Below are 25,960 nucleotides of genomic sequence, written 5' to 3'. Positions count from 1 at the left end.
TTCTTCCTCTAAAACCTACCCAAGACTGCACTTCGAAAACATGTCTGCTATAACCTTGACATCTCACGCTTTAAGCTGAATAAAGCATGCCACTTATATAAGAGTTTGGCTTTGTTAAATTTTGAATAATTGGGATTTAACTATATATTCCAAAATGATATAAAATTTTAAAATAACCCATCATTCTGTAAATGAGTGGCAACAAGCAACTGCTGTGAAGGAATTTATAAGTTTCAAAGAATACAATTTTCTGATTCAGATAAAAACATGCATTTTTATTTAAGAAAGAGTAACCCTGCATTTAGAACAGGAAATTCCAAATGAAATAGATCCACACCCCTTTAAAGTATGGGTATTAACATTTTTTCACTCTCTGTTGCTCTCTAAACCAGTATTGGTGGTTCTTGTGGTAAAGACCCATAATCTGGTAGTGGCTGCTGTTTTCCTCTTAAGTGTTTTATTAATAACTTATTTTAAAGTACTATTTTCTTAGCCTCAACCTCAGAATCTTTTTTAGACGTTTGCCACTGGCACCAAGATATGAGCCGGAACTCTTCAACTACACAGCTATCCTTAGTCTGCTCTCCAGTGGAAAATGAGAGGAAAAAGCCTTCTTTTTCTATCCTTTTTAGGAAGCATTTTCTCAAAGCCTCTCCTCTCACGTTTTCCTCATTTGCTTTAAAAACTCTTTCCAGAATCAATTTTCAAGCCGTCTTTACTGGAGAGGGTTAAGTGCCTCCTTGCACAGTCTATCATGTGGACTGACTGCTGCTTCATGATCAAGGTCCTACCCTTAAGGAGCTGCTGCCCAGCATGAGGCTATGGACCTTACTGGGCTCAGGAACTACTGAGTGAGAAGTTAACCAATGTTTCTCACCTTGTAGGTACTCAACAAATTAGAGTTTAATGATGACAGCATACTACAGTCCAGACTGGAGAGTCTGGAGTTGGAGGTCAGAAGTCCCATATTTGAGTTCTAGTCACTCACTCAGCAGTATTTACTGAGTGTTTCCTCCGTGCTAGACACTGTGTTTAGACACCGGCTACCATGATGATCAGGGAGGTTCCTGGCTTCTGGGAACTCACAGTCCTAGCTATGTGACTCACCAGCTGCGGGCTCAATACATACAAAATATATTTGTACACATCACATGGACACATCAAGTTCTCTCTCTCTCAGTCGCCTTATTTGTTTAATGGGAATAATAAAACTTCCTTATCTACTTTTTGTGTTTTGTTAGTATTTTGATTGAGATATAACTGATGTATAACACTGTGTGAGTTAAAGGTATATGGTGTACTGATTTAATATATTTATACATTGCAATAGATTACCACTTTAATGTCACCTAACACCTCTATTATGTCACATAATTCTCATTTCTTTTTTGTGGTGAGAACAATTAAGACCTACCTCTTAGCAACTTTGAGGTTTATTATATAGTATTGCTGACTATAATCATTGTGCTGTACCAGACCTTGTTTATCTACTAGTTTCAAGTTTGCACCCTTAAATACATCTCCCCTATTAGACTCACCTCTGTTAGCCACCATTCTACTCTATTTTTATGAGTTTCGCTTTTTAACATTCTGCATACAGTGACATCATACAGTATATTTCTTTCTCTGACTTATCTCACTTAGCATAAAGCCCAAAAGGTCCATTTATGCCATCTAAATGGCAAGATTTCTTTCTTTTTCATGGCTGAGTAGTGTGAATTGATTTTAGTGTGACTGCAAGACCCCTTGTTTTCAGCAGTGTGGCTGTTCAGGATATGACATTATTAGGTTAACTGAGGGCCAAAGAATCAAAAAGCAATTGCATGTTCAATGTTTGTAAATCATAAATTATACAGTTTAATTTAATGATTATATTGATTAAAAAGAAAGTCATTTTGCTTTTATCCTTAAAGTTATATTAATCCATTTTCTGCCTCAGAAAGAAGAGTATTCTAAGCATAACTTTATTGTCTTCTGGTAATTGAGAAAGCAATTCAAAGTCTCTTAATCTAGGCCAGTGGTTCTAGATTTAAATAAATTATAAATTATAAATATAATTATACTATTCACTTATAATTTATAAACATTTATACACTTTACTACTGATGAAAAGCTACTATAAGAAATTTAGACAGAGAAGAGATTGCAAAACTCATATATGTGTTTTCTTGTGCTTTGGTGATTATAGTTTTATAATGACATTATCATGAGAATTAGCTACCTTGGTAGACTTGTTACTCATCATTAGCCTTCCAAATGCTTTTTGAAATTACTAGGGTGTGGCTGCCTATGAGGCTTTCAACACTTTACCTGTTTCACATGATATTGGGTTTCTATGTACAAATAATGATTTATAACTTAAAAATGGTTAAGTCATGTAGCTCTGAGAATTACAATAGATACTTCCAGGTTCCTCTATCCAGAAATAACTGGGAATTTTCTAATAGTAGTTTCTAATATTGTGTTTAGCTACTACTGCCTGTGTTTTTTAAAGATTGAGCTATAACTGACATAGTAGTCTGAGGTGTGCAATGTAATGACTTGATATTTGTATCTACTGCAAACTGATCACCATGGTAAGTCTAGGTAATATCCATCATACACAGTTTCAAATTTTTTTTCTTGCTGCCCATTTTTAAATTGGATGATTTGCTTCCTTGCTATTGAGTTGTATGAGCTCTTTATATATTTTGGATATTAACCCTTTTTAAGATATATTATTTACAAATATTTTATCTTATTCCATAGGCTGCCTTTTCAGTTTATTGTTCCTTGCTGTACAGGAGCACCGTAGTTTAACGTAGTCCTGCTTGTTTAGTTTGGTTTTTGTTGCCTGTGCTTTTGGTTTCTTATTCAACCTATCTGCTTTTATGGACTGTTATGAGAAGTCAGCAAAATAATAAATATGAAGGCAAAACTGAAAAGGTAGTTTGTAAAACTGAGAAGTAGCTTATAGAAGGGTCACTTGATTTCTTACATATCCCATTCAGTCACTAGGTATAATGAGGTCTGAGGAGGGGGGCCCTGGGTGGCTCAGTTGGTTAGCCAGCTCTTGATTTTAGCTCAGGTCATGATCTCCTGGTTCCTGAGATGGAGCCCCTCATCAGGCTCTGGGCTGTTACCACAGAGCATGCTTGAGATTCTGTCTCTCTCTGCCCTTCCCCCCGTTTGTATGCATAACACACGCACATGTGCTCTCTCAAATAAATAAACATTAAAAACAAGAGTTTGTGGAGAATACAGAATTTAGTCTTAAAAAGAAAAACTAATTTAAATCCATCAAAGCTGTTATGAGAGTTGTAAAACAAAACAAAACAAAAACAAAAAAAGGTAGTAGTGTTAAAATTAAACAAACAAAAAAAAGAAACATCTCACATCTACAGCTCATGTATATATAATACCACAGTTGTCTGTGGTATTTGGGCAGCTGATTAAAAAAGCAAAGAACAACTAAAAATTAGACATAGAAAATTGTTCCAAAAACAGAGTACCACCCAGTCACCAAAACATTCCACTTCTTGGTTATGTACTTTCATGCTATACCTTAGGTTTATTTTAGAATATGTTACTTTATGTCTTCCCTCTTTGACCTTCTTGGTTTGCTGAATGTTAAAAAGAGAGAGAATATGACTAACTGGCATTTCCAAATAAAAAGATAGGATGTGAGGGCGATCTGGCTGTGACATCTGTCACCCCAATGATCACCACGGTTGACTTGGCTGATCTGGCTGGCTAGGCGGGTGTCCCCTTCCTCCCTCACCGCTCCCTGTGCGACCTTCCCAAAGCTGCGCGCTCGGTCGAAGAGGACGACCATCCCCGATAGAGGCGGACCGTTCTTCGGTCAAGGGTATACGAGTAGCTGCGCTCCCCTGCTGGAACCTCCAAACAAGCTCTCAAAATAAAAAGATAAAATTCCAGTGTAAGGAAAAGAAGCCACAAGAGGCACCTACCACCCAATCAGGCTGTCCCGTGAGGTGAGAATGGTCGTGGGCTCTAGAGCAAGACCACCGGGGCTGGGACCCTGGCCACGGCGCACTGTGAATGTTACGTAACCTCTCTAAGAGCTGGGTCTCTCACCAATCCCATCGGAGTGATAATAGGTGTGATAATTAAGTGAGATTAGGCACCTAACACCTGGCTCAAAATAAGCTCTTAAAAAATGGTAGCTATTCTCTTATTACCTATTTAACAAAAAGCACCTATTATCCTACCTAGGAATTCTTGTGTATTCAGTTGGCGGTCACTTCATCTTGGGAGTAACAAGTTTCAGAACACAGAAGTACAGCTGGCTACTCCCACAGTGCTAGCACTAGATATGACAGCTTTCCTCATACTTGTTTTCTGGGTGATCATTCATGGAGCAGACATTATAATGTCCCATGTACCCCAAAAACATTTCTCCCTAGCATCCACGATCAGATCCAAGCAGGAAAAAGGATTGTGAAATACAGAAGAAAGTTAAGTTCCCGACAAGTGAGAGGCAGACATTCATTTCACTTGGCCCTGAATGCCTTTTGACGTCACAGTTTAAAAAGCTCTGAGGGGGGTGCCTGGTTGGCTAAGTTGGTTAAGCATCCGGCTTCAGCTCAGGTCATGATCTCACGTTCGTGGGTTCGGGCCCTGCGTCGGGCTCCAAGCTGACAGCTCAGAGCCTGGAGCCTGCTTCAGATTCTGTGTTTCCCTCTCTCTCTGACCCTCCCCTGCTTGTTCTGTCTCTGTCTCTCAAAAGTAAATAAAAAACAGAAAAATAAATTTAAAAAAAAAAACTCTGAGGGAAATTTCTCACATTGGTTGCAAATGATCACATGGAATTTATTAAATGGTAACATTATTATGTAAGTGCCTGCTTGCATGTGGAATGCTAGAAAGAACAGGATAGGCACTGTGTATGCCTCTGATGGTGTCATTAACACACAGGCATCTCAGTAAGGTCCCACAGATTTCTCAGTAGCCTCTCACACGTTTTGACCAGAAGGGTAAAAGACAAAGGCAATCTTATTAACAACAGGAAAGAGAGAAGAGATTTGTGTTTGGGTGTGTGCACACAAGCGTGCCTGTGTAAATTTTCTAACTACATTTAATAATTAGGTTGGTCCTCCCAAGTTCTGGCCTCATCCAACAATCTCCCATATGAGGAAGTACTCAGAAAAAAGCATTTACTGTTTTCATAGAATTTTATCTTGGCTATACTTTTGTGGAAGGCATTCACTCCTAAGTGCAGCAAAATTAAAGGTGGCAGGAAAAACTATATAACTCAAGCACAGTGATAGAAACTCATGGTCTGACTAGAAACGCTTTTCAGGTAGCTACAACATATGGCCTAAAAACCCTAACTAAGGAAAAATCTCACGTTACAGTTTATGGAAGGCCTCTAAGTAGAAAACTAGGCCAGAGAAGTACAGAATCAAACGTCTAACCTTCTAAGAGAAAAAGAAATAGGAAACATTTGAAAAGTGACTTTCCTTCAGATGCTCCTTTCCCAAAGTGATGGGGTTGGAGGAGGGACCTCCCAACAAAAAAAGTGTTACCTGTGAATCCTGGTGAGCAGACACAACTGTATCGATTAATGCCATCCACACAGACTCCGTGGACACAAGGGTTACTTGCACAGTCATCAAAATTGATTTCACAATTAACACCTGCAAAGATAAAAGCAGAAAGAAACCATGCAGTATTACCACAAAAATAGCATGTGATGCTAGGTGTTAAGAAATCTGAAGAGTATACAGCCAGCCCTGGATAGAGCTATATTAAGCAAGGCTTAGTTGTAGATATGGGTAACTAAACAACAAGGATACACCAATCATACTTTTTACCATCATTTTATAAAAATACTCATGATACTTTGTTATGTACTTAACATGAATTTAGTGATGTTTTATTTCCCATCCACAGAAAAATGCTTTGGTAGTTTAAAAAATCTAAGACTAAAGCCTGGTAAAAAGGGTTATTTAAACTAACAAAATTTCCATTAAAAGTTATAAAAATTTTGATTCACTCATATTCTGTATTAATATTTGTTAGTAATAACTACATTAAGATTTATTGAGCCATTATTATGTGCAAGTACTCTGCCTCCCACTTCACAGAACTTTGGTCTTCTCATTCAACTGGCACATCAAGTTGCGTTACACCCACTTATCATGGACTTGCACAACTACAGCAGTATGGCCAGGATGTGAACCAGGCACTTTGGATTCTATGCTCTTCACCAAACCGTATTGATCACTCCGTGATTAATGAGGCCATGCTGCCTCACTAGGCACAAACGAGGCAAGAGTTTCCATATTCCTGGGTACTTTTAGGAGATGTGTCTAGCCATTGGCTGATAAGCCCCATTCACCTACAATCAACCATGGCAGGCCGCAGGAGGCTATATTTTATTTGAGTAGGAACAGGCGCTGTGCCCAAGATGAGTCAATGGAATTTTCTCATTGGGACACTGGAATATGAACTGTGGGACCCATGGTCTATCAATTGCTCTGCTTCCTGCTAATCTCTGTAAAGCTTTACCAATCAGTTCTCACTTGGAATCTGTAAGATACTTCTATGTGCTTTCACTAGATTTTTTTGTCTATTTTGTAGTTATTGTTTGCTTGTTTGCTAAGGAATCCTTAAACTAGTCAGGTTGGTTTCTGTGACTTCAAACTTAAAGAAACTCACTTAAAACAGCTTCCCATCATAGACCATGGGTGAAAGAACCTTCAGAAGTGATTCTGGGTAGCTGATTTCACTTGAAGTACCCAGTAAGTGAAAAACCATGATTATAACTAGGCACCTTGTAAAGTATCCCTTCTGTCTATACTCATCCAAAACCCAACCTACCAACTTAGGACCATGTTATGAATGGGGCATGGATTCTAACTCAAGAACTCAAGAGTCTACTCAGAATGACTAATTAAAATAGACCCATACATCTTGACCTGTAGTACATGTCAGGTGTTTCTTCATCCATTACAGACCAAGATTTTTTTTATGATGCCTGCATCTCTTTGCTTTAATTCTCCAAACAGTCACAGGAAGGGATTTGGCAGTTTTCTGAGAGATTCTGGGTCTTTATTCTATGCTGCCTGCACACCACTCATATTTACTTCTTGCAAGTGACAGCTCCTTACACCTTGCCTTCTCTGTCCTCCCCAGGGAATACACCCGATACATCTTGGCATAATGATACAATCCCAGAGAAAACAAAGTGCTTGCCAACCCACCACTCACCCAGGTTTCCAGTACGTTTGCATTAATGGGAATGATAGCAAAGCCTAAAACAGCCCCACCATTCTAAAGGCATCCATTCAACTGCTTGTAAATCTCTCAAATTTCTTTTCGTACTGCAATTTCTCATGTCTGGGGACCAGCCCGGAAGCAAATTGCTTTTGGAGGTTTCACAAAGATCTATTCAGCCCTTTTAGTGAGTTATCTAAACGTGGGGAAGGGGGAGGCACTTTCAACTGTGAAGGCATGGGATGTTTTTCGTATGCTTGAGCAACTCAAAAAGGACTTTGTTTTCAAACTTGGCATGTATGAGGTCCTGGATGAAGACCAGGGCCTTTGACAAGTTTGAAGAAATGGATTTGGAAATAACAAAATAAAATGAGGGCAGTTAACCACCTCCCCCACCTTTGCCCCTATGTAGGCCATTTTCCTTAAATCAAGAACGAGTTCTCAATAAATCACTCTCTTGTATTGGCAGGTTCCCTTCTAACAAAGGCACACACTAGTTAATCTTCAACTAATACATTTTCTTTGATCTGAGACATAGTACTTCTCTGTCCATTAACCACAGTTGGGACCATAATTATTCCTCGAATAAGTAAAACAGACTCCAGTGAGACCTGCGAAATGCTGCTGCCTGAGAAAATAACTCAACATTCCCCCAGCGAGAGTGGCATGCCCTCCCGACTAACGATCAGTCAGTCACTCAACCAGAGTCAGGAAGCAGCACTGGACTCGGGGCGGGAAGTGATGGCTCTGCATTCTAATTCACAAGGACTGCACGGTGCTGCGAAGTCTCTGCTCTCCCCGAGAATTCCCCCAAATGCCCAAGGTCCACCCGAGACCAGAAGAAAAGTGTCACATTAAAGATACTGGACTCTGAAACAGAGAGAAGCACAACTGGAAGGACAGGAGGGAGCGGGAGGGGAAAGAGCCAGCTCCATTACTCTGAGTGGGGGTAGCTCAAGGGAAAAGGACAATCAAATCAAGCCACAAAGGCAAGAGGGTTTCCAATTTTAAATAATAATTTCAATTTTTTGAAGTGGGTTGTCTTCTAATAAAACACACACACAAAATCATCAGTTTTGCAAAAACGATGGTCTCTAATTTCTCCACTGGCTAGAGACATCTGCCTCTGAGATGTTTCTGGCTGTAGCCTTGGAGGTGCTTTTCAGAATCAGGACTAAATTTTTAGGTAGTGAAGCATACGCCAAGAAAGTCTGAGACGTCTGTGCTAAGTATTCTTGAGAACAAGTGACAACTCCAGAGGAGACACACAGCGGGCTTACCTGACGTGCCGGGCTGGCAGTTACACTGGTAGCCGTTCACCAGGTCAATGCAGCGGCCATCATTCAGGCAAGGACTGCTGTAACATTCATCGATCTGGTCGCTGCAGATGGCACCCATGTACCCCGGGTTGCAGATGCAGGTGTAGGAGTCGATCCCATCCTGACACTGGCCATGGTGGCAAGGATCAGGGTCACAGTTGTCGATGTTCTCCTCACACAACACACCGGTGAACCCTTGGGAGGAATTTTACCCAGGAGGCTTAAAAACCAAGGCAAATGCTCCACACCTGAACCTAAGTGTGGCCACATCCACTACGGACCTCATGTCTTAACACTTCTTACGGCAGGCCATGAGCAGCAGAAACCAACTATCTGTGAAGCAAGCCTAGAGAGTTGTGTTTCATAGGTCTAACAGGAGAAACCTAACAGAGGACCATAGGAAGGGGAAGGGGGAAAGAGAGCTGGGGAGAGTGAGGGACACAGATCATGAGAGACTACTGAATACTGAAAACAAACTGTGGACTGAAGGGGGTGGGGGAGGAGGGAAGGGGGTGATGGTCATTGTGGGGGGCACTTGCGAGGAGAAGCACTGGGTGTTATATGGAAACAAATTTGACAATAAACTATTAAAAAATAATAAATAAAATAAAATCAAGTTTTTCAAATAAAATTTGTAGAATTCAAACACCTTTCTCAAAATGATCAGAGGTTTCATTGCAGAGATACTTTAACTGCATCATCATTTAATACCGGGCTTCAACAGGGACTAGTTCTCAATAGTTTTCCATTATATATTTACCTCTATATTCCTTTCTTCCCAGAGCCAACAAACAGATACTGTATTAATGGTTATATGTATCTTATCTTCCCAATTCTGACCTTAGTAAATACAGAGAACTTTTCTTTATCCCTCTTAAACCCTCCCAGAGTACTGTGCTCATATATTAAGGTTTAAATAAGTACTTGTTAAGTAAAATGAATGAAAATTTACGAGCATTTAAAAGAAAAAGGGAAAATAAAACTTCACTCAACTTTAAATCTCTTTTAAAGGATGTTAAAGAAAGGTGGGGTAGGGGGCTCTCTTCCTTTTTAACATGAGTTCAAGATTTTTAAACTCTCTCCAGAGAAAATTATTCTCCATGAGGATAATCTGGCCAGAGGAGGACAAAATCTGGAACTTCTCCAACCAAAGACAACAGTTCATACAAAGGGAAAGAAGTTAACTGGTGCATCTGACAGGACCTAATCTAAAGAGGCCCAGTAAATGGTAATGTTCCAGTACTCCTGAAACACAAATTCTCCGTGTTTGTTTTTGTGACTAAGTTCGCTTTTCTGTCATCAGAAAGAAATCACGTACATGATGTTTAAAATCCTTTAAGAATCAATCTTCAAAAATAAGAAAAAGGTGTTGAATTAGATCTATAACTTCTTTTCTCCCTTAAGCAGTCACAGGAAAAATACATAGGAAAATCATCTTTTCTAATAATTTCTAGTCCTTCTCTATAATACTGGTCTGTGTAAAAGCAAATGTGTAATAAGGGATGTTTGACTTATTTAAATCCACTCCCAAATGAGAAATGTGGCCACAGATCAGAAATGCAGAATATGTGTAAACAGATTCTTTTTCACTGTAGTAGCAGAAGTCAGGAAGGAGGACCTAAACTTTCCCAGACAGAGCTCTCTCCCCCATTCAGATACACACCTGACTCTCAGGGCCTGGGCAGTCTTTTACCTGGAAAACCTCTGCACTTGCACACAATGGCCCTTGGACTTCTGGGCCTTTGTTCAATCACCTCTCTCAAGAAACACAGAGACAGGCCTCCTGCTGAGAAGCCTCAGTGAAAAATAGCTTTCAGCTGGAATTCTTCCCTTTCCCAAAGGAGTAAGTCAAGCCAGCTGGAAATTCACCCCTGGCAAAATCTACCCCAGAAAGACATGGACACCAAATGGAAATGTCCAAGCCAGGCCACTGATGTGGTGGTGTAGGAGGCAGGTGTTGTAGAAGGAAACAGTGAGAGAAGCAAAAACTATGTTAGAAGCAGCTCTCTCCAAACACAGAGTAGCTCATTAGTGGACTGGCCTGGTAGGGCAGCGAGAAGAGGACAGCCTGCTGTTCTGTTCGGATGGACATGCCAGGTGAACAGAAGGTGAGAACAGTCTTACCTGTGGCACATTGGCATTCATAGCCATTTGGGTGATCAATACACTTGGCCCCATTCAGACACGGAGTACTGGAACAGTCATCAATATCAATCTGGCAAACTGGCCCAGTGAAACCTTAAAAGGGCAGAGTGATGACACGAGTCAAAGGATTGGCCTATGTCTATCCATCTAAGGTTTACAAAGGGCTTACGCCAGTGGCTCAGAAAACATAAAATTATTCTCCCCAGCAGGTAACTGGGATAACTGGGTAAGACTCAGGGCATCAGAAACAACTGTGTGTATCTCCACCTCTGTTTCTTCCCAGTACAGATTTCACTTCCAGCTGAAGTAGGGACTGAACACATGGAGCCCTCAAACAAATGAGGGTAGTTTCAGAGGAAGCGGGACCTTCTCTCTGAAGAAACAACAGGACAGGCTATTGGCTGTGGCAGAAAATTAGGCATGTCTTCAACAGTAGCTTTGGGGGGCAAAAAGAGACACAGAGCATTCTTTGGAAAAAACTGACTTGTGTTGTCTATTTCTGGACCTAGGGTGAAATATTTAACAATAAAAATCTCACAGAGGGGCTTTAAGAATATGACCCAAGGCGGGTGGGGAATCCCTGAAGAGCCTACAACTAAGGCTTCTGTGAGGTATGAACTTTCTGAAATATACACACAGACAGAGAGGTCATGGGCCATTCAGAATAGACTTGGACTTCTGGCCACAAAGGATTTGGATGATACACCAGCTGAAACAAACTCCCCGTTTCTGTACACACTCCGATTCCGAAGTGCTCACTTTAATGACTTCCTCATGCACAGCCCACACACATTCTCTCCTTCCTTCCCTGTGGTCAGTTGGGCTTTGTGCTTTCAAAGAAAACAGGGGCAGGTGGTGGGCACTTACCAGGCGGACATAGACACTGGAAGCGATTGACTTTGTCTACACACTGACCATTGTTCACACAAGGGTTGCTCTGACATTCGTTTATCTCCAGTTCACAATGCACACCTTTGAAACCTGAACAAATTAGACCACACAAGTGGCTTAGAAAGAAAGGCATAGTCTAGCCAAGAAAGCACAAATTTGCAGAGATGACTATATCCTCTATGAGCATGAACATTTCTGCAGAAGGCAAAGAGGACCCTGCCCCAACAAAATAATTTCTATAAATGGAATAGTATGGTATTTATAATGTATCAAGAGACTAGAAAACCTTGCTAATTAAAGGATTATTATAGTAAATCCTTTGTTAAATCAAAGATTATCTGCATAAAAACAATCACTTCTGAATGTTTCTCTTACATGTAACTCGTGTTGACATATGAACTTGTTTAATTTAGTCTCCATCGCTCTAAGAATTTTAGCACTGCCTTCTTCCTTAAGGGTCCCCTTGGCTGGGAACCCTGTCGTTACTGGCAAATAAAGGCTGACAGAGCTCATGAAGTTGCCACCCTATACTGAGTGCTCCACCTAAGAGAAGTGCAGAGCACTGTCTCTTGCCTAGACCCCCCACACACAGGCCCGTGTACCTGGCATGCACAGACATGTGAAGCCTCCAATCTTATCCAGACAGGTCGCATCGTTCTGGCAGGGGTCAGAATGACACTCATTGATATCCAACTCGCAGCGAGGCCCGGTGTAGCCCCTCAGACATTCACAGTGGAAGGCCCCATCTGTGTTCACACATTTTCCTGCATGCTCACAAGGATTGCTATTGGCTGGAAAACACAAGCACCAATCACTGGAATCAAAGTACTTTGATAGAGTTTCCACAAATGTGGGTTGCAGAAATGGATCTGACTGTTACAGCATTAAGGCCAGGCCCTTAATAATCTGGTTCTCAATTTACTATTTTCTTCCTTAAAATTCAAGAAAGAAAGGAAAGAGGCAAAGCAAGGCAAGACGAGGGCAATTTGAACTCCTGTGGATCTCTGCTGTTCTTTTGCCCAAACTATCACTTGGGTAGGGCTTTGCATTAAGAATCAGGTACAGACCTTTTATTCACTCAATTCTCAGAAGGGTATATATGTTAACACTGGGGAATTGTAAACAGTAGGCATGTAATAGGAGAGATTGGAGGTTTGGGTGTAACATGCTCCTGGAGTAAAACATGCCTCTGTGTGAATGCTCGCCAAGCTCGACAGACACCATGAGGAACAGGAAAGGTTCCGTGTACTTACCCATGGCACACTCATCCACGTCTTCTGTGCAGTCAGCTCCTTTGTAGCCTTGGGGGCATGTGCAAATATACTGCCCGTTCAGAGGGTTGGTATCACACAGTGCCCCCTTATGGCAAGGATTGCTGATGCATGCATCATCCAAATGACACAAGAGACCTGTCACACAGGGCGGGACAAGGAGAGCAAAGAAAAAAAATGTCCCTTACTTGAGGAAGTTTTCTCTTTCATGGAGCTGGGGAGGTCTTGTGTTCACCTCACCAAAGTCCAACACAGAGATTTAGAAGCCACTTCCCCCTTGCCTAATCCTACCTTAGAGACATGCTGCAGCCAGCAGCAAGCAAGAAGCTCCTACAGACAATCTGGTTCTCTGACCCTAAGCCCCCAGCCAGACCTCTCCTCAAGGGTAGAGGTTTCCCAGGCCATAAAGTGAGATGGTCAGACGATGGTGACATGAAAATGGAAAAAGCCTTCTGAGAGTGCTGCCAGACTTAGCAAATAAAAATAGAGGATACCCAGTTCAAACTGAATTTCAAATAAACCACAAATAATTTTTTACTACTATTCCAAACATGGCATGCATCTTATATTTTATTATATTTTATTCAGCAACCTACTTTCCTAAATTATGCTTGCTACCTGATGATCCTGGGGCCATCAGTATTTGACTAGTCTCAGAAGGAAAAAAAACAGCTGAACATCATAAGCCTACACTAGGGCAGCCTGTTAATGGTGTCAACATTCCTGGCTCAAGTGTCCCCAGGACTCTAAAGGTATTACTGGGTCCTATGTACTGTGTAGTTCACATGGGAACTGGATTTTCCAGTCTGCAATTAGCTTAAGAACAGGTAACTAAGGCTTCATCTATAAAGCTAGAGGTGGGGCCTTTCCAAAAGCTAAAATGAGAACATTTCCAAAGTGCTGGGCACAAAGCTTCCAGTTGAGCTATCTTCTTCCATCACATTCCTCCCTTCACTGCTCTCTACCCCTAGGACTGGGAGCTGTCACCTTCAGAGACTAGAGCAATGATAACTTTGCACTTAGGACAATTCCTCTCTTAGAGGAACATTTCCGGAGACACTGAGAGCTAGAATGCATTCAAATATTTCTCTCTTCCCAACACTTTCTGAGTAAAAAAATTCATCTCAAGATGAAGTTCCTAAATCCATTTATTGGTAATTTTGTCTTAATTTCTGAGAAATTCACCTTAATTTCTGAGGTGCTTTTCAGCCTAAGATCTTAAGGAGGCCAACAGATGTTCCCAAGGCAAAAGTTCCTAACTTTCATTTTGGGGGATGAAAACTGGAAGTATGCAGATTTAAGATGAAAGCCAAAAACCCTACAGAAGACTACTTTCCTAGCACTTGAGCTGGCCATTACATTTCCAGAATAACCCTTGATTAACAAGTTCCTACAGAAGCTCATTACAAGACCCTGAAGGTTCCAGGCCCCTTCCGTGAACTCCAGGTCTGTCCCGCTTGCCTCACCTGCCTTCCCTTCTGGGCACATGCAAGAAAAGGAGGCCACACGGTCAATGCACGTGGAGCCCGGAGTGCAGGAGGCGAAGGCGCAGTCATCGATGTTCTCACTGCAGTCATCACCACTCCAGCCATTGACACACACGCAGCCGTAGCCCCCATGGCGGTTGGTGCAGGTGCCCCCATTCTGACAAGCGTTAGGTTGCAGCAGACACTCATCCACATCCTCTGTGCAAAACTGCCCTTTGGGGGAAGAAAGTACCTTTGGTCAGGGCTCTGAAGTCCCAAAGAATTAGTACCACACCAGCTCCCACACGTTCTTCATCCTCATGTGACCTGCCCGAAATTCAGGCAAGCGGATCTCACAGCAGACCAGGTCTTCACATGAACACCCTGGACCATCCACATGATATCTCTTCCAGGCAAATAACTTAAAGAAGAATGGAAACTGCCATTCCCAGAAATTATGACATGAGACGTTAGCCGACCTGTTAAAGAGAAAATTAGTCCTACACATCCTTAACTCAGTTGAGTCCCTGGGACAATGCATATGTAAGTGAGAACTGGGAAGATGAGTGTAGGAGAGGAGTAAACAAGAGAATGATAAGAAGGAAACTAAACGTCAGGGCATGGTTCTATGTCCTGATTGTATCAATGGTTCATCCTGGTTCTGACACTGAACAACAGATTTGCAAGATGATATTATCACTGGGGGAGACTTGGTACCAGTATAGGGTATCTCTCTGTATTAATTCTCATAACTGCAATTGAAACTACAATAATCTCAAAATTAAAAGTTTAATTAAAAAATAAAAGTAAGGACAAGATAGGGTAGACAGCAAAGATGAAGGGCATGAAAAGCCTTGGTAAACTGTAGAGGTGAAAGGCAACACCAAGATGACGAAATTGTAGCAAACTGTGCATAGCCTGAGCCATCCAACCTTCAAAGATGTGGATTTGTGGAATAAGATGCAGAAAGTTGACCCAGTGATATAGGAAATGGAAAAAGGATCAGTTTGAGCTGCCTGAAAAAGAGCAAACTGAAGACCATGAGACCACTTGTGGATATAATGCAGGTCACTATAACAGCAAAAGATAGGTGACTATGACAAAGGTTCTCAGGCCCTGTGACAAGGAACAAAAGCATGTCTTCAACTTACAAGCAAGGAATCTATGATTAAAAAGCAATTTAGTGCCAGACCACATGAGTTATAAAACAAGTTGATGAATACAAGTTTAGAGAGCTATCAAAGGGAACTCACACTGGGATCCTCTGAATTCTCTAAAACAGAATAGTGGCTGAAACTCAGAAAACCTTAAGGTGTCCTTTAATTCTATCTTTGTTTAAAAAACCCAATGAATAATTTAAAAAGGCATTCTGTTCAAGAGGCCTCTTAATAAAAAAGCATGTTTATACTGATGTTTATGCTCAGAAAATGCCAAGGCTATCCCTAGTCCCTAGAATACCCAACAATAACTCAAGTGGCTCACGTATTTTCAGAAAGCCTTCAATGTGCCCAGCTGTGTAGCCATCACTGCTAATAGAAGTTAGTTATATCCGATCTAACCTAACTGACCATCTATTCTTTACCCTTATCTAAACTGTACATCCATTATTACAGAACTATCATCACTCTGAGGCGCCTGGGTGGCCCAGTCAGTTAAACATCTAACCAACTCAGGTCATGATCTCACAGTTCATGGGTTTGAGCCCTGCATCGGGCTCTTGGGCTGACAGTTCAGAGCCTGGAGCCTGCTTTGGATTCTGTGTGTCCTTTTCCCTCTGCCCCTCCCCTATTCTTGCTCTGTCTCCCTCAAAAATAAATAAACATTAAAAAAATCGTATTTTAAAAGAACTAGCATCACTCTATTGCACTTATTTGATTCTACATCCATCTCCCAACATTTGGCAGTAAACAACATCAGTTCAGGAATATGTTTTGTATCCCTCACTAAAATCTCACTGACCAGGATGGCAGGATGGGTGTGTGGGCATCTCTGGAACTCTGTGCTCATTACCCCCATTCTGTGTGCTTTTCCACCCCACTTCATCCATATAATTCTTGAAGGAGTCACCATGTCTTTACATGATCATGACCTCATACTCTAGCTGACTAACCCAGGATGGGTATCTGACACAAGCTGTTGTCACTGTGTCCCTTTTCTGAATTTTTGGGCTAGGGACACTTTGCCAACATGGACCAAAGGATAAAATGGCTGGTCTACAAAGTGATAAGGGTGAATCAGAAGTGCACAGAAGAGAAAAACAGAATCATGGTGGCATTCAAGTTGTGGTTCTGGCTATTCCTGATGCCCAACTGCTCATAACGAGAGATGGCCCTTCCCACAGGTTTCCCTAATTTCAGGTGGGAATCTGTCAACTGCTATCCCCAGTCTTAACTATTAAGGGCTGAGTGAGAGAGTAAGTGAGTCTGAGTACATGCACTGGCAATCACTTCCCCCAGGGCAGATGATGTCACTTACTGCAGAAAGCTCTGCTCCCCTACTAAACCGGCAGAAATGCTACCTCATAGTAAAGACAAATATGTAATTAGGATACAGGTGGGGTTTAGAAATGAAAACATCACTAAGAAGTAGATGAGGAGTTCCTATAATCTGGAAATTACTGAAAGTCTTGTCTTTTACACTTAAGCTAACTCAAATATCTAGGCTACCCTCAAACCAAACTTAACTTGCTGAATGGGAGCAATTTGGGTGTTCTTTTCCCTTTTTGACTGACTCTGTGATAGGTCTGAGTATAGGACACTGTGTGTTTAAAAACATCTCATATGTATTTCTTACATGATAAAATATTCAGACACTTAAATATTATAGGAAGACAGACTAGGTAAATAAAACAATGCTTGGAATGGAAACTTGCACCCCTGGGAAAGGAAACCAAGAGTCACTGCTTCCTTGCTCTGAATCAGGCACTGTGCTGAGCTGTCACAGAATTAATCTCATTTATAGTTGAGGAAATAGGCTCAGAGAGGTAAAATAATTTGACTGGTGCAAGGCAGGGAGTGCAGGAGAAGCGAGATTGAAACCAGAGCTGCCTGCCTCTAAAATTCTTTTTTTTTTTTAATGATATTTATTTTTGAGAGAGAGGCAGAGTTCGAGCAGGGGAGGGGCAGAGAGAGAGGCACACACACAGAATCTGAAGCAGGCTCCAGGCTCTGAACTGTCAGCACAGAGCCTGACACACGACTTGAACCCATAAACCATGAGGTCATGACCTGAGCTGAAGTCAGACGCTTAACTGACTGAGCCACCCAGGTGCCCCTAAAACTCTTAACAAAGATGTGAGGTGTGAGGCTGACCATATAAGAACCATCTTTGTGTGCCTCAGTTTCCCAAGTTCATGAAGGCATGAGGAAGTGAAGAGGATGAAGAAGGAAGGGGAGGATTCAAATCATTACTCACATGATCAGATTACTGGAAAAACTGAGGACTCAAAATTACTATCTAAAAATCAAACGTACTTTTAGGTACAGTTCACCATATTTTGAATGGGATTGTTGGATACCGGGGGACTGTGAGAGGAACCACATCCAGAGAGCCCAAAGCACACTGGCTTATAAATTACTTTCTACAAAATGGATCATTTTCTTCTGAGATTCAGGAACATTTCTCCAGAAAAACATTCCCTCCCAGGCTCATTTCTGCCAGAATATTTTTTCTCTTCATTCTAATTCTATGAACCAGAATGAGGAAAATGGCAACCTAGAGGCCACTAGAGGCACTTGCTCCAGAACTGCCAGTGGAATGCCTCCCGAGGGACTGCATCTCCTTCATGTCACCACTTCTTGGCACAGGAGAAAATCAATGCAGAAGCCTAATAAGAAACACGAGGGTCAGAAAGGTTAACTACCCTTCCCAAGGTCATGAACTAGTAAGTGAGAGCACTGCAATTCAAACCCAGTTCAGTCTGACTCTAAATCTACTGCCCTTCTCACTGCAGCACAGGTGAGTTTCCAGCCTTGGTTTCGATCAACAAGACCTGCAGGCTAGGTTTCTGATCCTAGGACCTTAAAGCACACTGAGAAGGCAAGAAGCATGTGATAATTAAAGAACAGCCTTGGTACAGAAAAATAAAGGCAGACGGTCACTGAATACTGAGATAGGAAGAGCTATGGTGGTCATCTGGAGGGGGTGGTGCAGTGTCTGAGATCATTCGGCTCTTCCCACTACTCCATAGTAAGAAAGCATCATCATGAACTGGAGGGAGAAGGCCCAGTGAGGGTGGTAGGACTAGGTCTTGAAGACATCAGAATGACTGAATGGTATTCTTTGGCTGGGGCTTAGAAAGAGAAAAGGCTGGAAATCATTTAAGGCTTTGAATTCTAGTATGAATTCTAAACGTGATACAACAAGTAAGGGGGAGTTATTATAGGCTCACGGATGGGGGAAGACATGATCAAAACTGCATTTGAAGATTAGTCTGCCAGTAGAAGATAAGAGGGACTTAAAGCAAATGGCTCTCTGTTAGTAGGGAGAGAAGAAGAGAGCACTGAGTTATGAGCTACCCAGCCTATAAATGCATCTGGTGAAAAGGGAGAGCTATGTTGTGTCCATGCCCTACGAAGCTACTAAATCGTCCACTCAAACAAGTCTCAGCATGGATATCATCTATGTCAACACACACACTTTCCTGGTGGACTCCCAAAATATGTTGCACAAAGCTCTGTTAGGCAAGTTTTTGAGGGCGTCAATTATGCTTCTTAGTAATTTCCACCTGCCAGATATTGCAAGCCACTGCTATTTAATGTTGAGGCTAAGGTACTGGGCTATTAGGCCCTTCCCATTTCCCATCAGCAAAAGAGAAAAGAAATAAACTTGTTTTTAGCAATGACCTTCTCTGCTGCCACCATGAGTCTTGACTAACTTGGTATGAAATGTCACATACCGAATCCTTGGCTGATACCTTAAATACTTAGCTATCTGTAGCTCCTGATAATATTCTGGCTCATCACTTTTGCCTCTTAAGTATATTTCAAATCTACATCTCCCCTTAATATATTTTACTCCAGACACAATGGCTCACTGTTGGCTCCTTAAACATTAAGTTCTTTCTCACCTCAGAACCTCTACATATCCTGTTCTCTCCACCTCCAACAGTCTTCTCCCTCTTATTTATGTGGCTAGCAACATCTCATCCTTTGACTTCTCTTATAACTTAACTAGATCTCCAAATTCAGATCATCCCCACTTTCTCCATATGCATCTATTCCATTCACTCTGTCCTGCTAACATCAAAAGCTGAACTTTTATATTTATGTATTCTTTATGGAATAAATATTTATATTTATTTACTCTTTTCTCTGCCCCTATTAGACTATACACTTCTTGAGGACAAGAACTGTGTCTGCCATTCAGCTCAGTTTGTGTTTCTGGCACTTTACTAGGCACTTGGTGAAACAGACCTTAGACCTTAGATTTAATTTAACATGTTCATTTTACACATGAGGAAACTAGGACCAGAAACTTATGGGGACTTGTTCACATTTGTACAACTAGTTGAAGGAATGTCCGAAATAGACAAAATTTAAAAATGGGAATCATCAAATGCTGAAAAGGATGTTGGGGGTGCGAGGTCATAACAGATCAAGTTAGTCTTCTAAATAAGAAGGGGACTCTTAGATGGCTGTTGAGACAGAGCAGGATTGAGAAACACCGGGAAAGAGCAAGATGCTTCAGTAGTGCTACTAAGGAAGACAATACTAAAAACCCACCACCAGAAAAATAAGAATGTTGCATTCATTTTGTAGGAGTAGCTCACTTTCATGTTGATCACTTCTTATTGCCTCATCCTATGGTTTTAAAATCAAAGGATGAATGAGTAAGATAGTGGGCACAGCCTCTGGAAGTAAATCTAACACAGTAAACCCAAGAGGACGATACTGAAATGGAAACCATGAGCTAGGCTTCATCAGCATCAAGCTCTAGCCCACGGAGCCATGGACCACTCGGCAGACACCATTTATGAGTTGCAACACACAGGGCTACAAACAGCTCATTATGGCTCTCTCAAGGCACCACAAACCAACCACCAATTTGACTTGGAGTTGCATGTGACTGTGAAGTGTGAGGAAAGGAAAAAAAAAAAAATAAAAGAAATGATCACTGAGGCTTAGCACTTGAGGATAAAGTCCTTTCCCTTCCTAGTCATCTCTCAACTGTGAAGTGTGTGGGAAAAACTTTTATTACATCAATGGCTCTGTTAAGGATCAACTCTCATTGCAGCAACAATCTGCACATGAAGAACATACAAAAAATGACCTTGGCAGGCCGCTGCTCTGACCCTGCTATCTCCTCTTCTATGGTTAAATCAAGAGAATTCCGTCTCCAATATCTCCTTCCAGCCAGTAATCACCCAAGCTCCTGAATGTGGAGTTCCATGTTTCCATATTATAGCAGAGCACACCTATAAAACTGTGTCCTGTAGAACTGTCTCTATGCACAGATGCTCTACTTCACTGCTGAAGTGAAGGAACAGAGGATAAGCTTGACTGTCCTAGTCCTGGCTGGGTCTAGAGCTGGTTGAAACATTCTGTATAAACTTTGGAATCTACAGGGTCTGCCTAATGAGAAAATGTGTGCACTAATGCACAAGCACATGAATGTGTATAAGAGGCCTGGGGGCATGCAAGTGGATAAGAGGATAATGTAGGAGTAAGGGATACACATACGGATAAATGCAAGAATCTCACTGAATGTTCTCCCAATCCTAGACACCATCATCTTTTCTAGGACTCCCCAAAAGCCTGGTTTCCCTGTATCCTGACCAATGTATTTCCTATTTCTCAATATGTACAATGGATTGTGCTATTTGACTGATCAAATCCTTTGATGACAAAGAGTTTGATGACTTTCATTACATTTAGGATGAAATTCTAAATCCTATCCATTTTTTTCTGCCAAGCTCTCTAGTCTTTCCTTTGGGAACACCACCAGCTCTAGCCACTCTGGCTTTTTTTTTTCATTTCTCAAAATGATCATAATCTTTCCTCAAGGTCTTTGCACATGCTGCTCCCCATGTCTGGAACACTCTTGTCTCCACCTTTCCCAGACTAATTCTTACTCACTGTCCACAGCTAAAATGTCACCTTCTCAAATAGACATTACATGGCTACCCCCAACTCAATTAGTTGTGCCTATTAATATGCTCTCCTAATAAATCCTGTTTTGTAAAAGCATTTATTATAGTTCAAAATTTTATTGTTAAATATGACTTCTGTCTGTGTTCCTCACTAGACTGTAAGTTCCGTGAAGAAACGAGTGGCAGCTACCAACTTCATCAGTGAGTCCCCAGCACCTAGCATAGGGCTTCGCTAAGAATATTTCCTGAGAAGTACTAAAAAGTATTTGTTAAGCAAAAGTTTATCTGGACCTGTCTTCTTTTACTTAGGTCATTCTAAGCCCAAAATAATAATCATCTTTTATGTCATCTCCCTCGCACCTTTATTCACACTCCCAAAGTTTCCATTATCCCGTATTGACATTCACCAGTCAATGCCCAAACTTCTCATTCTATCCCCTCCTTATGTGCTGAACTCCATCTCATTTATGCCACACCCACTTCACCTTGCCCTTTAAAAAAAAATTTTTTTTAATGTTTATTTATTTTTGAGACAGAAACAGAGCATGAGTAGGGGAAGGGCAGAGAGAGAGAGAAGGAGACACAGAATCTGAAGCAGGCTCCAGGCTCCAAGCTGTCAGCTCAGAGTCTGACACGGGGCTTGAACCCACGAACCATGAGATCATGACCTGAGCCAAAGTTGGCCGCTTAGCCAACTGAACCACCCAGATGCCCCTCATCTTCCCTTTTGATCCTAATCCTTCAACTCTTCAAGAGTAATTCTACTCTACGGCAGATACCTTCCCTCTTTAAATGAAACCTAAGGTTTCCCTAAAGACTAGACCCCAGTCAGTCCTCTTCAGTAGACATCCCTCCTCCTCTTCTAATTACCTCCATGTGCATGAAGGTAAGTAGACAAAGAATCATATTTTCTTTATTCCTTAATGCCACTACTGACTTCAAGTAGCAAAGATATATTTATTAAGCAATTTCTAGGTACCAGACTCTGTGATAAGGGCTTACACTGTTGTCAAATGTAATCTCTTCATACAATGAGTCTGGCTTCACAGATGTAGTACAGACCTGGTCCATACTGAAGAAAGATACTAAAGTATCTCAGGGAGTCAGGAGAAGAGACCCTGACAGAACTCACTAACAGCTCTGAATTTGGAAGGATAAGTTTGGGCCAGCAACAACTGAAAATTTTAATCTTCTTGTTCATTCATTCACTAAATAAATATGTAAATACCACGTGCTAGGCCCTGACCTATATACGCCGAAGTTATAATGGTAAACAAAACAGTTGGGGTTTCTACTCTGCAAATAGGGGTTTTATTACCAAACACACAATTAGAGTGATAAGTGCTCTAATGGACAGGGGTTGCCTTGGGAGCTTAAAGTGAAGGAACAGAAGAACTATGTTTTGCAGCCCCAGTTGGGGATAGTATGTTTCAATGGCAAGCCACAATTATGGGACCTAATGACAGCCCATGTCAGAGCAGTGTAATGTTTTCCGACATTTTATTTTCCTACAAACTAACACTTCAAAGGCTGCATCTACAACAATAATTTACATCTAAATATTAACAGCAATGGCAGCATTTTTCTTGGTATTTGAAGATCACAGTGATCTCCTGCTTTCACTATTTCTAAAATTCTTTTATCCATTTGTTCACTGCTGTGTGACCCAAGCCCACAGGACCCTGAGCCCATAGTTCCAGAGACTAGATGGATCTATAAAACAAATAAAGTACAATGAAGTATCTCAGGAATAAACTCAGAAAACTACCATGTGATTCTACCTTAAAGTCAGACTTGCAATGTAGTCGAATAAACTTTAAATTACTGTTAACAAGAGAGAAAGAGATTTTTATATGTTAACCGGGTTGTATAAGAGTGTGTATGTGGGTGGAAGCATGTGTAGAAAGAGGGTAGAGTGGGGAGCACTTCAGGCAGAAGTAAGTGTATGTATATGGGTTTGAATAGAAGAGAAAGCATGCCTCATTTGAGTGGATGAAAAAAAAATCAGTGTGGTTCACTTACAAGGCATGGATCAGGGGAGACATGGCTGGAGAGGGAGTTATCTACAGAGCCTTGGAACTCTATCGAAGACAAGGAGGACCCACTGAAACATTTGAAGCAAAGAAACAACACGATCCAATTTGTGTTTCAGAAAGCCCCCTCTGCTGCTGAGAGGAGAATGGACTGAACTCCACCTCACCCCTCCAGGTCAATGGCAATTTAAAGCACTGGGGAGTCTCAGGGTTCCTGTGGCCGCTATAGCAACGGGAGAGTCTGCAGTGCATCTGGGGCACATTCCGGATGCAGCAGCACCAAGAGCGCCCAGGGTTAGCCCTGAGTGAAGAGCCGTGGGTGCTGTGCCAATGCTGGGTGTTCAGAAAGCCGACGCCGGCACAAAGGCTTCTCCACACAAGAAGTAGAAAGCGGTGCCAAGTTTCAGTCCTCCAGCAAGGAGGCCCACGCTCTGGCTCTCTCACCACCTTCTTGGGGGACTCACCTCACCGCAGCAGGACTTCAGAGGAGAATCCACTAACTCTATGGGCCGGCAGTTTTGAGGAGAATGAGTAAAATGGGAAAAAACCGACATGGGGCCTACTAAAACATTCTGCAATATGAAAGACGGAGAATGTAGACGTAGATGAAGATGCATATTTGTGAAAAAAGTTCACTTCCAGAAATTACATTTTAGAAAGAATTGGTTCTATATTTTCAAGAAATGTAGACAAATGTAGGTTTTTAAATGAGATGAAAAATAATACAGGACATTGGACTCTGATAAAGAAGGACAGGTTGAGAAAAAGGCAGAAATAGAGAAGACCTAGACACAATGAGTTAATATTGTAATATAAAAATGCAATTCAAATACAAATCATAATCATAAGCTATGAAGGACAAACTGACAATGAAGAAAAATAATGTTATGAAGGAAATGCTTAAGAAGCTCTCGTAAAATGCAAAGGAAAAACAAGAAAATTAAAATATCAGTGAGAAGATCTTAGCTATGGGAAAGAATGAAGACCTAATTAGAGATAACAAGTATAACAAGTGGGGAAAAAAATAAAAAAGATCATCTTTTCTGAGATGAGAATAGCCCTAAGTCTGCAGATCTAAAGGGCTCCAAAGTACTAGGAGAAAAAATAATAGGGATATACCTATACCCATACTGGTTAAAGACTATTTTAAAGAGAGAGGAGAGAGAGGAGGAAGGAGAGAGACTGACTTGTCTGACATTAGACTTACCTATAATGCTCACAAGATGCAAAGGAACAATGTCTAGGAACCTGTTAAGATCAATTTGTGACCCAAGAATTCAATATCTAGAATACATGTCATCTGTGTATGAAGGCAACTAAATCAAAAGGTGTTTTTCAAATACCTAAGAGCTCTGAAGATATGCCAACATGCAACATTTCTGGGGGAAAAAAATTTACTCAAAGATATATTCATTTGACTGAAAAAATACACCAAAATAAAGAATCCAAGAATGAAAAGGCTGTAACATAAATGTACTGGTAGTTAACAAAAGCAAGTTATATATAAAATTAAGCCTAAAATATTATAAAGTAGATTATAAAACAATGTAAATATCAAGAATACTTTTAAAAGAAAATGCATAAGTTATTTTTCCATCCCTTCCCCTATGATTAGCTATTGTGTTTCTCAAATTCCACCTATGAGTGAAATCATATGATATCTGTGTTTCTCTGACTGACTTTAGCGTAATACACTCCAGTTTCACTTACACTGCTGCAAATGGCAAGATTTCATTCTTTTTTGTTGCTGAGTAGTATTCCAGTGTGTGCGTGTGTGTGTGTGTGTGTGTGTGTAAATATATATATGTAAATATATATATATATATATACATACATACACAAACAACATTTTCTTTATCTATTCATCAGTCAATGGACATTTTGGCTCTTTCCATAATTTGGCTATTGTTGATAGTGTTACTATAAACTTTGGGGTGCATGTGCCCCTTCAAATCAGCATTTTTATATCTTTTGGATAAATTCCTGGTAGTGAAATTGCTGAGCCACAGGGTAATTCTATTTTTAATTGAAGAAAAAATAAGATAAAAACAGAGAGGGAGGCAAACCATAAATGACTCTTAAATACTGAGAACAGAGGGTTGCTGGTGGTGAGGTAGATGGGGAGATGGGCTAAATGGGTGATGAGCATTAAGGAGGACACTTGTTGGGATGAGCAGTGGGTATCATACGTAAGAGATGAATCACCGGGTTCAATTCCTGAAGCTAAGACTATACTGTATGGTAACTAATTTGAATTTAAATAAAAAAAGAAAATGTATAAGATTTTTAAATTCAATAGCAATACTACAGTATGAATTTTTAAATCCCGGATCATATAAACAGAATCTGGGAAGTAAAAAAAAGATATAATAAAACTAAAAGTATGTTTATTCTTCATCTTACAGAAGAGGCAATTAGTATATGCAGTTTCACTTTTGACACTAAAAAGCAGAGATGGAGTCAAATGCAAATTTTTCTATATATGCATATTTTTTAAAATCTACTAATATTAATAATTTATTTT

At 40.8% G+C, this 25,960-nt stretch overlaps 1 protein-coding gene across 3 annotated transcripts in view; it reads right to left on the bottom strand.

The window, feature by feature from the left end:
• The window catches only part of NOTCH2 (notch receptor 2), a 155,107-nt gene that overhangs the window by 37,092 nt on the left and 92,055 nt on the right, over nt 1-25,960 (bottom strand). For all 3 annotated transcript variants that reach the window (XM_029948357.1, XM_029948358.1, XM_029948359.1), the window contains exons 6-12: nt 14,314-14,547; nt 12,830-12,985; nt 12,179-12,367; nt 11,553-11,666; nt 10,665-10,778; nt 8,502-8,735; nt 5,529-5,639 (exon numbers count right to left, since the gene is read on the bottom strand). In XM_029948357.1, the coding sequence (XP_029804217.1) occupies nt 5,529-5,639; nt 8,502-8,735; nt 10,665-10,778; nt 11,553-11,666; nt 12,179-12,367; nt 12,830-12,985; nt 14,314-14,547 (1,152 nt within the window). The remainder of the gene's footprint in view (nt 1-5,528; nt 5,640-8,501; nt 8,736-10,664; nt 10,779-11,552; nt 11,667-12,178; nt 12,368-12,829; nt 12,986-14,313; nt 14,548-25,960) is intronic.

This window comes from Suricata suricatta, chromosome 8 (genome assembly GCF_006229205.1).
Source record: "Suricata suricatta isolate VVHF042 chromosome 8, meerkat_22Aug2017_6uvM2_HiC, whole genome shotgun sequence".
In the NCBI taxonomy this organism is placed as follows: domain Eukaryota; kingdom Metazoa; phylum Chordata; class Mammalia; order Carnivora; family Herpestidae; genus Suricata; species Suricata suricatta.
This window is presented reverse-complemented; position numbering and strand designations above follow the sequence as displayed.